Source organism: Oryzias latipes, chromosome 5 (assembly GCF_053564925.1).
Source record: "Oryzias latipes strain Hd-rR chromosome 5, Olatipes_Hd-rR_3.1".
Taxonomy (NCBI): Eukaryota; Metazoa; Chordata; class Actinopteri; order Beloniformes; family Adrianichthyidae; genus Oryzias; species Oryzias latipes.
Window position 1 is genome coordinate 2,557,255 of NC_136241.1, and position 14,755 is coordinate 2,572,009.

Genomic DNA, 14,755 nt, shown 5'->3' on the forward strand with positions numbered 1-14,755 from the left:
TTTATATTAATGTTCATTAGTCATACGTTTATTTTATATTTGGTTATATTTATTTTGATATCATTTGGTTTTATATATATATATATTGATTATATATGTGTTGATTATATAACATTTCTTTGATTATGTATATGTATATCTATATTATACAAATATTTCACCTATTTAATAAAATGTTTTCTTGTTACAGGCAGAACTGCCTTTTTCTAGAGGATGTCATTTGGGATAGCTTTTAAATAAATAAATACATAAAAAATTAACAGCCAGCTAACAAATTAACTTAGAACTTCTAAATCTTAAACAGCTAAACCATTTTTTTTCACTCTTCTTGCATATCTGGACTCCTGGGTATGAACTAACGGCATATTTATTATAGAACTTTTTCCTGACAGCGTTGCACTGCAGCATCCTGAACCCTGCCTTTACCAAACAGTAACTGCATTAGTCTCCAGCAGTCTCATGACCCCAAAAGGGGTTCAGTAAATGGATGATTGTTTTGTTCATTTGCATTTTCTAGAAATATTTTCTTCTCATGAAACACTACAATTCATGCGACTTCATTCAGTGTTGAATGGTCGGTTGGGGCTTTTTTATGTATTCTCATAGGGGGCTCCAAAGTTTGGGATCATTTCAAAATGAATTATGAAGAAGAAGCAAATGACTTCTAGGCAGTTTAAACATTTCAGAAACAGTTAAATAAAGATGATATACAGAGCAGGACAGAGGTGGAACTGATAAAATCTTTATTTCATTTTACATCATCTCACATCTTGTCCAGATTATAACATGTAAGGTGAAACAAGAGTCTGATTTTTTTTAAAGATACACTAATCTAGTATTACTCTTATAAACTGGGTGGAAGAAGGGTCCCGAAAGGGTTTTTCATTTATTGTTGGGGTTTTTTTTCTTTTTCTGATGTCCTCAAGCTTACTAAAACTCACAACCACAGGCTGGCTAAGCAGGAAAACCACCAAAGAAGCAAGTATACGTTATGAATTTTGTACTTTGATTTTAGGCAAAATACTGTTGAGCAAAAATGACTTCAGAGAGCAGAGCAACATGAACTTACTGCCACATCCACCATCGCGTGGGATCTATAATTTTTTTTCTTTAAAAATTGGAACGCACATTTGTCTTTCAGGAAAAGAAAAAAGCAGCCGGGATGATTTTTTAAAAATCCTTGGATGTTGGTTCATGACAACCGTCTCTGGTTTACAGACCATTTCTACAACTATAGTGGAATGTCACTGAGCTTTATGAACATGGTTTTTGACACTGACGATTTCCTGACACACAAAAGTAAAAGCTAAAACAGTGGTGGTGTTGCAACACATGGCAGTTCTTTAATTGTTTTGTCAGAGGTTTAACAAAAGACCATGGGGTCAAAAAACTGAGAATGTAGCAGTGATCGATCGCATGCAAGACATTTCTGACGCAGGTTGCCTGAAAAAGCATACGGGTTACTGAAACAGGGATTTCAAAATAAAAATGGAAAACGTTCCTACTTTTCCTGGCTGATGAGCTTTAATTTTACTCCTTCACTTTACAAACAAATGCTGGCGACTAACTACTTCCTTTGAATTTACTTCAGATGATCTAGCTTGAAGAGCAGGGTCCAGGGGGAGTGGGATTCACCCCCCTGAGCCACATGTTCAGATGCTTTACCATTCTGAGACTTAACTAGACCTGCTGCTAAAAGCAAAAAACATTAAAAAAAGGATGTAATGAATGATGGCAAAGAAGGAGAAAACAGTCAAACACCAAAGCACACAATAGCAACTAACCATCAGCTCTAATGACCAAGTTTTCTCTGCAAGAAACAAGATTGATTAAATTTACAGCACATATCCTAAAAACAAGCAGGGAAAGAGGCTCGTCACTATAGAATCAGATGTAGCTACAGTGGTGCTGACATTCACCTGCATGTGCCAGCCACATCCAAAACAAAAGACTAGTACAGTCCAGTTTATGTCTGAAATATGCTTTCAGTCTAGGATAAGAAGGATGGTATGCTTAAGCTCAATTTTCCAGATTTATTTAAAAACTCCAGCTCAAAGTGTTTGATGACATTTGTTTGGCAGTGTCACAATAAAACCGTACAAGAGGACCCTTCTGTATAAACCTCAGCAGAATCACATTGCTATCCGATAAGCCCCGCCTCTCCAATCGTTTTTCTCTCGTCGGCATGATTTGGTGGTGAAGTGGAGAAAAAAAAAGTAAGCATCACAGTGATTGTTGAAAATAAATGGATTGTTTAATAACCTCTTTATTTTCTTTAAAGTAAAAATGAAACCAGTCATGTTTGCCAGAACACTAAAAAGCCAAAAGAGGAGGAAGGAATGGAACACTGCATGAGCCTACAAGAGAGAAGTAAAGCAGGGAAGGGCCAGCCAATGGACAGATGTTAGGAAAACATAAATGCAATTAAGAGGGGAAAAAAGATTTTAAAAAAAAGTGGCCTGTTTAAGGTCGTTATCGATGTTTGGAGTTGTTCCTGCTCGTTTTTTGACTGGCCAGATTGCTGGGCTGCTCTGAAGGGCCATGATGGAGGAAGGGAAGGTGGATGAGTGCTGAGGACCAATGAAAGAATTGAGGACTTATTTTCCTCTTTCAATTTATTTTATTTAACATTTGAAGTTCAAGTACTATTCATGCTGTTGGTTATACAGAAGGGACACGGGAATGAGCAGGTATCTTATGTGTACAAAGAGGAGAAGAAAGAGGAAGAGAAAAACAAGAATAGGATTGTTGGGATGAGTTAACATTGAAGTGCACACTAGTTCTCTCCATCACCAGTTTCAGGTTCATCTCCCTGGTTTTCTGATGTCCACAGCTGCAGACAAAAGCAAAAAAAACAATTAAACCAACGTGGTTCAGTCACTGTGCAGGTGAAACGCAAATGCATTCAGCATCACATCACCTTTGGCCCTGCACTCAGCATCCTAATGAGCTCAAAGGATCATGGAGAACTGCCTTGGTTATCTGAACTACATGAATTTACTTTATTTTCATATTTTCTCTGGTGAAGTTGCTACTCCAATGAATTTGTAAAAAGTATGAAAATGCAAGAAAAACCTGAATACATGAAAGTATATGTATAGTTCTGAAGTCTAGACCTTTATCAGAAATATCAACTTATAATACTTAAAGAACATTAAGATATTTTTAACAATGCAGTCATCTATAATTACTTAAAGACCCACTCTGATGAAAATTGTGTTTTCATTTGATTATATTATAATCTAAAGGTAAACTGCATAGGATTAAGTGAAATGGATGAGTGAGGTTTCTCTGTGACTTTGGACAGGTTTAATACTGATGGGCCTGTAATGGAAAGGCTAAAGGGAATCTCCTTTTAGTGAAATGGAACGACAGCTGATGGATGACTTTGATTTATTTGAGAATAAAGCTTGGTGTTTCTAACAGGTTCTTGTGGCATTTTTCTCAGGACATGTATTGAACCATTATGCTTAAAATGACATTTCTGAGTATTTCTTCATTCAAATAGTTGTAAAGGAGCAGACAAAAAAATGACATTTAAAAAAATCAGATCCATGAACGTCTTTGCTTTCCTGGTCTGAGCTGGAATCTGGATCAGAACTGTGTGTGGTGTGAGGGGCTGTAAGCCTACGGGAGAATGTGCAAACAGATGGATGGTGGGAACTCAGAAGTGAATTTCTAATTAAATCCTGCTGCTCTGCAGAAACTATGTCCTAGAAAAAAACTGTTTTGGTTAAATTTGGCTAAAAGCGGCATAATCAATGAAAAGACCACTGAGAACACTTTAAAAATAGATCATATGTGATCTGAGTGGAACTTTAAATGTATATCATCCTCCATTGAGTTTGCCAGGGTATTTAAATGTTGACCACTTCTCAGTTGAACAACCATCTCCACAGTGGTCTCATGTTCTGTCAGAGCAGCATTCTCCTTGCCCACACCACCACCACCCTAAATCTAACCCAGGATGAAGAGAAGGTGGATCAAGTCCTCCACCACCTCCATAAAGCCTATTACTTTGGTCTTCGTCTAGGTACTCAACTAAAATTAAAAGAGGTTGCGTTACACAAACGTTTTGGAAGCAACACTCCAGAAGATCATAATGTCTGTTTACTGGGAATAAAGTATTAAGTAGCCTGCATGGAATAAATAGTTGACTGTCAAATCAAATTCATTCAGGACAACTCAAAAGGCTTTTGGAAAATGTATTGTTTAACATTAAACTGACTATGTATTTCCAGTTATATCTAAAAAAAAAAAAATCGTATCTTATACACCTTAACTGAGAAAGTCTCGACCAATTTAAAAAGCTAAAAAGTCTGAAAACATTGGAACAGTTTAAAGGCTCATATTCTTCCCCTTCTATAAAGGGTCATTTGTACTTGTCTTCCTTTGTCAGTCTCACCCTTCCTTGCTATTGTATTGGCCATCTCTCTGGTCTACACTATCAAAGTTCCAACATTCACAGTTCCCACTCCAACTCCTTTAGTGCCGCTGCATGCCCTCCTACCATCAACAGCAGTCTAATGTTCACCAGCACACTGTGGGTGAAAAGCACAGGTCTGTTTCCTATTGAAGTAAATGAGTAAACCTGACATTCCACAGGTCATTCCAGTGACTTGTTTGGTAATTCCACAAATGACCATCTTTTCTGTTTTGTTGGAGGATGTACTCACAGTAAGGTTGTCCCTTAGTAGTTGCATGATCAGTGTACTGTCTTTGTATGAGTCCTCGTTCAAAGTGTCAAGCTCTGCAATTGCCTCATCAAAAGCCTGCAGAAAACCAACGGCAGTGACGTCAACATTTCTATTCAAACCAAAATGGAGAGTTACAGAAATTACATGAAGATGTATTGTTGTTTAATTCAGTTTCATAATGCATAATTGAAGAACCTTAACACGTGTTCTCATCTCTAAAACACATCTGCATGAGCCTATGTGGATGCACCTGCTTGGCCAGAGAGCACGCCTGCTCTGGCGAGTTGAGGATTTCATAGTAGAAGACAGAGAAGTTGAGAGCCAAGCCCAGCCGAATGGGGTGTGTCGGCTGCATGTCCTTCTTGCTGATGTCGAAGGCATCCTGGTAGGCCTGCTGAGAGTTCTCCACGGTGTCTGTCCAACACAGACAAAAGCACTTCCTTTCACTTTGCTGCACATGGTTTCACTGCACACGTCAAAACCATCTTTACGAGTTCATGTTTCCTATGGCAGACAGAAAATGTCTGCCATAGGAAACATGGATGATTGTTATAATAGCAGCCAGATCTCAGCCTAGGTGCTAAAATAACCTTCTAACACAGGTATTATTAGATTAAATCAATATAGGCTTAATGTGTTTAAGAAACTGGAATATTTACAGAATAAGATATGCTTTTAACCTTTTTAATTGGCTGGCTGAACTGGTGAGACATTCTAGAGTCCTTCCCCATTTATGTGCAGGGCAGAGGTCTAACTGTAAGCTGCTAAACTCACCAATTATGCTAACAAGTTACTTGGAGTCAGCACAATTTGTTATTAAAACCTCTGACCTGGGTTCACATTTTTAAAACCAGCTAAGGTAGTAGACGTCAAATAACTGAAAAAGGTGTATGAATAATTTAAAAAGTACAATTTGAAGATCTGCATACTTCTGATTTAAAGAGAAGCACAATAAAAAGACCAAAGACACACTTGCTGTAACATAAAATCCTGCTGAACAAGCCACACAAACATTTCTCTGCAGCCTGTTCTTAGCAGGAATGTACACACAGATATAAAGCACCTAAACGTCTTCGTGGCATGACAATCTGCAAAAGTCAAACTGACGAAACCAGTGGCTTCATTCATGACTCTGCCCACTTCTGCAGGACACGCCACTAAAAATGAAGTTTTCTTATACACACACATTAGCTTAATAGATACATTTTTAATACCAAAGAGTAGAGCTGTGACGGTGTGGGATTTTTGATCTCCGCTGTGATGAACCAGCAGGGGGCGCTGTGTCACGGTTGACCGACAGCGTGAAGAGACAAACTATTGATCCCACAATAAGGGAAATGACATTGTTTTCATAACTCCATTAAAAACAGCGGATAGATAAGACTAAAAATACATTTAAAAATGTGGCTGTGTCTGAAATTCCCACCCTAAGTACTAAAAAACGATATAGAGCGGCACTATGTGGTGCCTTGAATTTTAAAACCAATTTGGACACCATGCTCCCTACTTTTTATTTTTATGGTTAAAGTTCAAATCTAATTGATATGAGCGTGTTGTGACGATTATAAATCCACTGTCTTCTGGAGATAAAAACGTAGATGGTTTATTAAAAAAATATTTAAATACATTTTTTGGGTAAAAATGTTCAGACGCAATGCATTGTGGTCTATATTTGCCGATCAATGCACACTGGTTTTTCGCAGAGACTTCTGGGACATTTCTAGGGCACTGGGTTTTGGAATTGTTGATACAGACACCCCTACAAAATGGCAAGTGCACTATATACTTTAAACTAGATCCATATTAAATGATGCTTCTTTCCACATTATCACTTATCTAGCACAAACTTTTTGGTATTATTGCTTACACATACCAGCTAAACATTATTCAGGTTTTTTAAGCTAGTTTATCTTGTAACTTTGAGGTTGCAGCCTCTGGAACAAACCCAACACAGCTCCCAAAGAACACCATCTTCCCATGGTGGTAGCAGCCAGCACTGGGAAACTGGCCATAGTTTAAGGAAATAGGAAGGTCATTAAATACAAGACATGTTGAGCCGAACCTGTAGAGCTCTGCGTGTGATCTGAGGCTAGAACAGAGCTTCCCCTCCCAGCAGGACAATGACCCCAAACACACAGCAAATCCAACACAATAGTGGTTTAAGGAGAACATGCAAATGTGATGGAATGGCCCAAAGCCCAGACCTCAATCCAACAGAAAATCTACAGTCAGACTTAAAGTGTGATGTTGACATGTGCAAACCATCAAACCTGAAGGAGCTGGAGCCGTTTAACAAGGAGGAATAGGCAACAATCCCAGTGATAAGATGTGACAGGCTCACTGAGATGAACCTAAAGGGACTTGGAGCTGTGACTGCTGCTCTACAGACTATTGACTTTAGGGGGTGAACAGTTCTGTATGTTGACTTTCTGTATATTTTGAAATTGTCATTTGCCTCACACAAAAGAAAACTTTTCAAAGTTGTGGGCATGTTCTGTAAATTGTATTATGCAAATCATCAAACTTCCCACCTTAACTCCAAGTTGTGAGGCACCAAAATACAAAAAAACACTAAGGGAGGGGAATACTTTTGGAGAGCACTGTATACATTTAAAATGCAAGACTACATGTACTGGGGGTAAGAATAACACACAAAACATAATGCATATTGTGTTTGAATCCATACTTACCCTTTTTAGAGTCTCCAGAGGCCACCTCTGACAGGTATCTGAAGTAATCTCCTTTCATTTTGAGGTAGAACACCTTGCTCTCTGCCTGAGACGCATTAGGAATGAGGAATTTGTCAAGCAGGTTCTGAAACAGAGAAACAGGCAGCAGGTTTTAGAACCAGAAAGACAAAGTCCAATCAGTAAAATAGGACGTGAGACGGCACATCCTTCTTAGTAACAGTATGGCATGGCAACAGGTACAGAATCTCATAATTATGCCCGTTACAATTAAATGCTTTAGGAGCTGTTCAACTGAGCTGCCAGCCCCGCCCCCAGGCTATCACCGTCTCCGTGGAGCTAGCCGTGATTGGCTAAACGCTTTCAATTTATATGCATAGCATTCACATTAGGCCTGCACAATATACCACAAATTTATCGTTATCGCAATATCCAGCTCTGCAATAGGCATATCGCAAAAGAATGCGAATATCGTGATAAATCATAAACCCAAATAAATCCCTTTATGCTTTGACCGATCAGATGGACGCCTTCCCATTGTTTACCAATCAGATGGAGGCCTATTATGTTAGATGTTTGTCACCTATGTCAATGAGGGTCATTTGGAGCGTAATTTTAAACTGTTGCAATGAAATGGGAATGATGTTTTTGGCATTTTTCTATTTTTTTATATACCGCAAATTATATCGTTATCGCAATATTAATCTCTAATATCGCATATCGCAAGTTTTCCTCATATCGTGCAGCCCTAAGTCACATCCATCTTTGCAAAAGTTTGGATGCTGCTTGTTTTTGTGGGAGAAATGCAGACATGCTGCCGAGGCCGGCTCTAGGCTGATGTCATGAAATGGGCGGCACACATAAGAAGGGAAGGGCGGAGCCTCAGATCGAGTCGTCTTACTTCTGGGTAGGAAAATGAGCTGTGAAAACAAAAAGAAAATGGGTTCTTTTGTGTGCCAAAAGGTAATATATTATTATTATTATAGGGATATTATTATACTATACTACAAGAGGCTCATGAATAGCATGGCATAGGCCCTTTAACACTATCTATATATCTATCCATCTATATCTATATATATCTTTGGAAAGTTTCTTTGCACAGAAAAGAGTCAGTGAGGGAACAGAAAAAAAGAAATCTGCATTTTACACTACAAAACCAGGATTCCAACAAGAAATATGGATTTATTGGCATGTTGTTCCCACATACCAAGTTCAGTCCGCACTATATGGACTAGAGCTGTGACGGTGGGGGATTTTTGATCACCGTGGTGATGAAGCAGCAGGAGTCGCAGTTAAATTCTTGAATGAATGTGCCTTAACCAATAAGGTTCTAAAAGTATGATGAAGTTAATAAAGTGCTTTTTACTTTCAATATTGCTTAATGTAGCTTCTCCAGTACTTTAAACAGCTCAGGAGCCTGGATGGTACTTCAAAAATAAGGGGGGGGGCACACTCATTCTTTGCAGAAAAAATAAAGTGTGATGAGGCAGCAGGACAGGATGAAGGAGACGCTTTAATGTGACAAAGATGCTTTGTTTCCATCACAGTCTTCTCTGCACCGTTGCAGCCACGCTTTCTCACGTGGAAGTAAACTAGAAAGGTCAAAAGAGAGAGATGCTCTCTGGAGGTGAGAGAGAGCGCTGCAGATCCAGCCGTACAAATAAGCGTAATCTCTGGCAGAAGTTGGATCATGATTATTTTCAATATGAAATGTTGTGTGGTGTGCAATTCTTAAAAAAATAAATAAAACAGAATGTGAGTAAAAATTTGCAATCTCAGATGGATGTTTGGACGATATGGCCAAGAAATAAAATAGCTGATTTTCCTTTTTAATTCGATTTTACTTGATTTTTTTTTTCCTTGCTTTGTCTTTTTTTTTTTTATGATGGACTTTAAAACCTATTTTCTTTTAACATCTCCTTTAGAAATTTTAAAACATTGTAAAAATGTTGCAGAACATTGCAGCAGATGTTTTGGGAGCTGCCACTAGCTTGAGCATCGCAAAGAGAAATACTAGAACGCACTCAAGAATACAAGTTTTAATATTCTCTGGCTTTGGATTTTAGAATTTAAAAAAATCTATTTTCTGAAATTCATGTAACCTTTTTGGACCAGTGAGATAAATTTCAGGAAGAAATATTGGGTAAAAGGTTGTTGTGTTAAGTTCTATAAAAAATTAAACTGTACGGATCCCAAAAATGTTCGTAGATTCTGACCTGAAAATTAAAACCCAAAGCTTGAGAACCACTTTAAAAGTTTTTCATTACATATTGTGCTCTTAAAAAAGATAAAAACCAAATAGTAATCTCCTCCCCTCTCCTCTCCCCCAAACCTGGTCCTTACCAGCACGTCATGGCAGATTTCTTGGAGTTCAGCCTCAATCTTCACACGGTAATCACTGGCCATCTGCCGTTTTTTCTCGTTTCCTTCTGTCTTCTGCTCAATGCTGGAGATGACACGCCAGGATGAGCGGCGTGCACCCACCTACAGAGGTCATAAATGACAACCAAAAATATCTGAAATTAGAAAAAGACATGCACACAGTGGTGCCAAAAACTGGTGATAAACTTTTTTTTCCCTTTTATGCATTACTTTGATGGAATCCACCTGGATGAACGAATATCTACACCAAAAAGGTATCCTTTTTATATCATAATGCAACAGTAAAAATAACTCCTGATTTATATAAATGTAAAACTATTTCTCTTAAAAAGTCAATAAAAAAAAGTATTCGGCATTAATCGGTCATTGTGTCATTTGTAAAGGAAGAGAAAGTGATGCGCCAATATGTTGTTAGTCCCCTACCCGCCTCCACCTTAACTTTTCATAAATGTGATGTCAGATGATCAAAAGGATCAGAAACAGCCGATAACAGAATCCCAATATCTTATCAGTTTTGGAAACAAACCCAATGGCTGCCATACCACATTCTTGTAGGCAACAGACAGAAGGTTGCGCTCCTCGTTGCTGAGCTCCAAGCCCTGCTCCGTCACAGCCTTCATGGCAGCCGCCATATCGTCATAGCGCTCGGCCTGCTCTGCCAGCTTTGCTTTCTGCACCAGATCATTCTTATCCATCTTTTAGGCTGCAACATCAAAAAACACACACAGGGTTATGTTTACAGGAAAATGACTAAAAATTAAAAAGGAAACTAAACTGTGTGCACATTAAGAACGTCATCAAAGCTTGACATGGTTGTGGAAATGGGGGGGGGGGGGAGTGTGATAAGCAATAAAGTATAGACAGACAAAGAGTTGTTGAATAGTCAAATGTCATAACCCAAGACAATGTGATAACAGTAGGGTTGCAACAATCAATTTTGCAATTTATCCAACTAGATGAATCCGTTTAAAGCAAGTTGTTAATCGACCTATACCGTTAAAACGTTTCAAAATGACAAATCGATAATCGAATTGGTATTGGGAAATACCATTTGGATTGAGGTGCGGTAGGTTTATTTTACTCTCAAGCCAAGACGCTTGTATTTGACTTTTGCATCCGAAGGAGATGCTGGTGGGAGGGGGGAGGAGATGAAGAGCAAGTCGGCCCGTCGGCTTCCTTGCCGGCTGCTAAGGAATATTTCCACTATTCCGACATGTTCCTGAATCGCAATGACCAAAGTTTGTGCCCCTGCAAAGAAAAATGACATCAGCTGACTCTGAAGCTGATCAGCTGATACACCGAGTAAGATAATCAGGGAGAATAAACCTCATCCAGAGCACGGACTCCTGGTTTTAAGGCAGAGAGCGACAGCGTGACACTACTAATGTGCCTTATAAAGTACGCCACGTTACAGTCCATTGGTCTGAATTTAAAAAAAAATCTTTATGTTGAGCAATCTTCCAGTGTTCTTTAAAGCATCAGGAATGTTTCAGATGGGTTTTTGATGAGAAAGGATTGCTGAAGGACATTCTTCGGCCGCAGGGGAAAGGATGGTTCTCCTTACCCCCCGTGAAAAAGGGGGGAATACTGCACTGTAAAAACCAACACACGTGTATCACAGCAGACAAAACACACGTGATGAAGCAAGAACTGTTCAGTCCATCATTCCAGTCCAATGTGTGAAAAGACATGTGACCATACAGTCTGCAATAATGTTCCCTTTGGTAGTTAGCACAAAGGGCGCCGCCCATGCCGTTCGCACACGTTCACTTCGCCAAAGAAGAACTTGGTTTTTTTGGGGGTTTTTTCCGGTGCTTCCTCAGTTGGGACCTCTCCCTCTGGATCGGCTGCTGTTCAGCACTGCGGCTCTGGATGGGGACCTGCATCACCACTTAGCTGTGGTGGAGCGGTCCCCGCCTGTGATGCTTCATTTGGCTGATTATGCGGCTATTCACAGAGAGGAAGGTTCCAATAATCAGCGTTTCCAACATCTTGTTTTCATGCTCAGCCTGTTTCTATTTCTTATTGGGGGTGGGAGATGTGAAAGAAGTGGGGGTAGTGTAGGCACGGGGAGGGGGGCCCTATTTTTATTTATTTATTGATTTTGTGCTTCTTTATTTTAATTTTCTTGTTTTTTTCATATTATTCATTTTGTTCTTTTTAATGTACAGCAGTGTTATATTATTACATGAACAGTACTTTAGAAATAAAGTTTGATTGGTTTCAGTACTGGAAAATGTAAAGTGTTAATATATGCGTTGCTGTGCTTACTGGGATAGCTTATAGTTTGATTTTAATTCAGAAAGAAGGTAAAGTGGACTTAGCGGACATTTGTGAGCCAACGGCAGCGCTCTAATGACTTTGGATCAATTTCACACCTTCGTGAAAGGTACAAAATAAATTAGTTCCCCAAAACCACCCCCCCACTGAGGAAACTCGATGTAAAGCGCAACGTTCATCGTTACAGATCCACATCCCACACATCACATCCCAAATGAATTATATTAAGGAGCGGTCACAGGTTCAAGCCCTTAATACAGAATAATAAAATGCACAGATGTTTAGAGCACAGATAGAGAAGATGCATCTAAAAACTTTGCAAAACATTCTGATGGCGTGGAACAATGCTGGAGACAAAGACCAGAGCCAAATCTGAGCATTTCTTGGTATTTATTCAAATCGTAAATCAGGAGCAAATGAAAGATGCAGTTGAAATGTGATGTAGAAGCTACTATGGCAAGCCACAAGCTCCCTGCTCTGCTCCATTCTGATGAATCCACTTGCAGACAAATGGATCTGAGCTGGAATCTGGATCTGAGCTGGAATCTGGATCTAAACTGTACGGCTGGAAAGCTCCAATATTGCTCGCCATTTTTGTTGCATTGCTAATGTTAGGTTACCACACTGAGGGACTGTAAGCTAGCAGGAGAGCATGTAAACAGATGGATGATGAAGAGTGGGCAACAGTCCCACCAACAGTTCAGAGGTGAATTTCTAAGTAACCCTTGCCACTCTGCAGAAACTATGTCCTAAATAAAACTACAGTTTTTTTCCTTTGGGCTAAAAACAACACAATCATAATCAATCACAATCATTGGACACAGAACGAATGCTAATGTGGACCCACAGAGTTTTACTGCTGTAAGAGCTAATAGTCACAGTTTTATTCATCCATTTTCTCCATTAAACTTATCTAACCTAAAGTCACTCAACTCATCAATGCAGCTCATTTTAGAATCCGTTGTTTCTTCTTCTTTTTATGATTATCATTATTCCTCGACTCCTGTTTTATTTTTGTTTCGTGTTTGCTGGCGAGCTGCTAACATTTCCCATTCAGAATCAATTAAGTTGTTTCTATCAAAACAGTTTAAAGTTTAAGCTTTATGACAGCTTGATCAAGTTAGGGTCAGATGATTAAAATATTTTCTGAACAAACCTTTTTTCTTTTTCTCTCTAAGAGGACTGTTCTTTTGCTAATGCATAAACAGGAACAGGCGAAAAAGTATATATAACATGTAGTGAATGTTGCAGTAGTTATTCGCTATGGATGCGAAAAACACTTCAGGCGATGTACAAACTTGGTACGATGGAAAGGTGAAAACCCGTTAAGGTATCAAAAACGCGGATATGCAGCAGGGTTGGGGGCCTTTTCACGACAATCTTTGGCAGGGCCCGGACATTCTAGTTTAATGCAAACAGCCAACAACACAAACATAGTTAGTTATGCTTGATATGTATGTTTTCTGACAATTATTCCCTTCTTATATGTCCTTTCAGAATTTTAAGATGGAGAGGGACAAGATAACGTCAGTTAGCTAGCAAGCCAGCTAACTGCACAGCCGAGCTCCTACGGAGGATAGCTTAGCTGTTAGCAAGACTTGACCCAATTTAATCTGCTAGGCGAGCAAAAGGTCAAAAATGTATACGAACAAAGCACTTCAAACAAATAAATCGTATGCATTAAAAAATAACTCTTGGGCTTTCTGATTCACATTTATTTTAATATTCATACATGTTCTTGGGTCCATGTTAGCTTTCCCTTTGACGTTCCATTACGCCACGGCACTGGCCGTTAAAACCACAATTAACAACCAACGAGGCTTCTTACATGATACTGGTCTGCATTTAGTGGATGCTATAGGATAACATGTTCAAGAATGTGCCAAGCACCAATAGCTAAATGTCGAACGTGTTTCTTCGACGGTCGGGGCTCGATCGCTGTTGTCAAAATGGCCCAGCTTGAGACTGAGTAATGCTTCACCCTCCCTACATGGACACGCGCGCTGAACGTGTAGGAAGGGAGTAGTCTCTGTCCTTAAAACAAGCGTATAGCTGCTTCATCTCGACTTCAAATTAACGTGCACAACCCAACAGTATGTTTTTGCTTTGCGATTTTCAAATGTATCCATTTATTTTCATTTAATTACATTCTTGGCCTATTTTTTTGCAACCAACATCAAACCGCAGTAAGAACGTTCCGCGGATGAGGTACGTGAGCTCGTGGGCAGATATATCAACTCGATAGCCGGTATAAGCCAATGAATAAAATGTTATGATCATGAACTCACATTTAAAGTGTACTGGTGATCCCGACTTTATTCTCTGAATGATTAAAGTTCTTCGAGCCGTCCTCCGCTCTTTGGGTCCTCAGGGCAGTTCCACTTCCGCCTGTTTTGATACTTCCGCTTCCTCTAAAACCCTCATTTCACCCTCCCCTCCCCGCAGTTTCCATAGCAACCCTGCCAGGGGGTTTCTTAATGACCTTGCAAGGGGCTTTGACGTCAGGAGGATCATGGCAACCGCTTAAAGATGACGTGCAACAGTCTCCGTGGAAACTGCTCTTGAGGCCGCCTCTTTCACATTATAGATTTATCAGAACAGCGAATGCAGCTCAGTCCTAAATAAACAGACACACGCCAGCCAACATATTAACTACTCACAATAAGTTCGAGATATTGTGAAAAAACTCAGTGGAATTTGTTTTTA

General features: G+C 39.3%; 1 protein-coding gene across 1 annotated transcript; it reads right to left on the reverse strand.

The window, feature by feature from the left end:
• Positions 1–726: 726 nt before the first annotated feature.
• Positions 727–14,509, reverse strand: LOC101154846 (14-3-3 protein beta/alpha-1). Its single transcript, XM_004086118.4, has 7 exons — positions 14,338–14,509; positions 10,312–10,472; positions 9,731–9,871; positions 7,388–7,511; positions 4,948–5,111; positions 4,677–4,772; positions 727–2,833 (listed from the first exon to the last, which is right to left on the reverse strand). The coding sequence occupies exons 2-7, from the start codon at positions 10,462–10,464 to the stop codon at positions 2,777–2,779; spliced, it is 735 nt and encodes a 244-aa protein (XP_004086166.1). The 5' UTR covers positions 10,465–10,472; positions 14,338–14,509; the 3' UTR covers positions 727–2,776.
• Between the last annotated feature and the right edge of the window lie 246 nt (positions 14,510–14,755).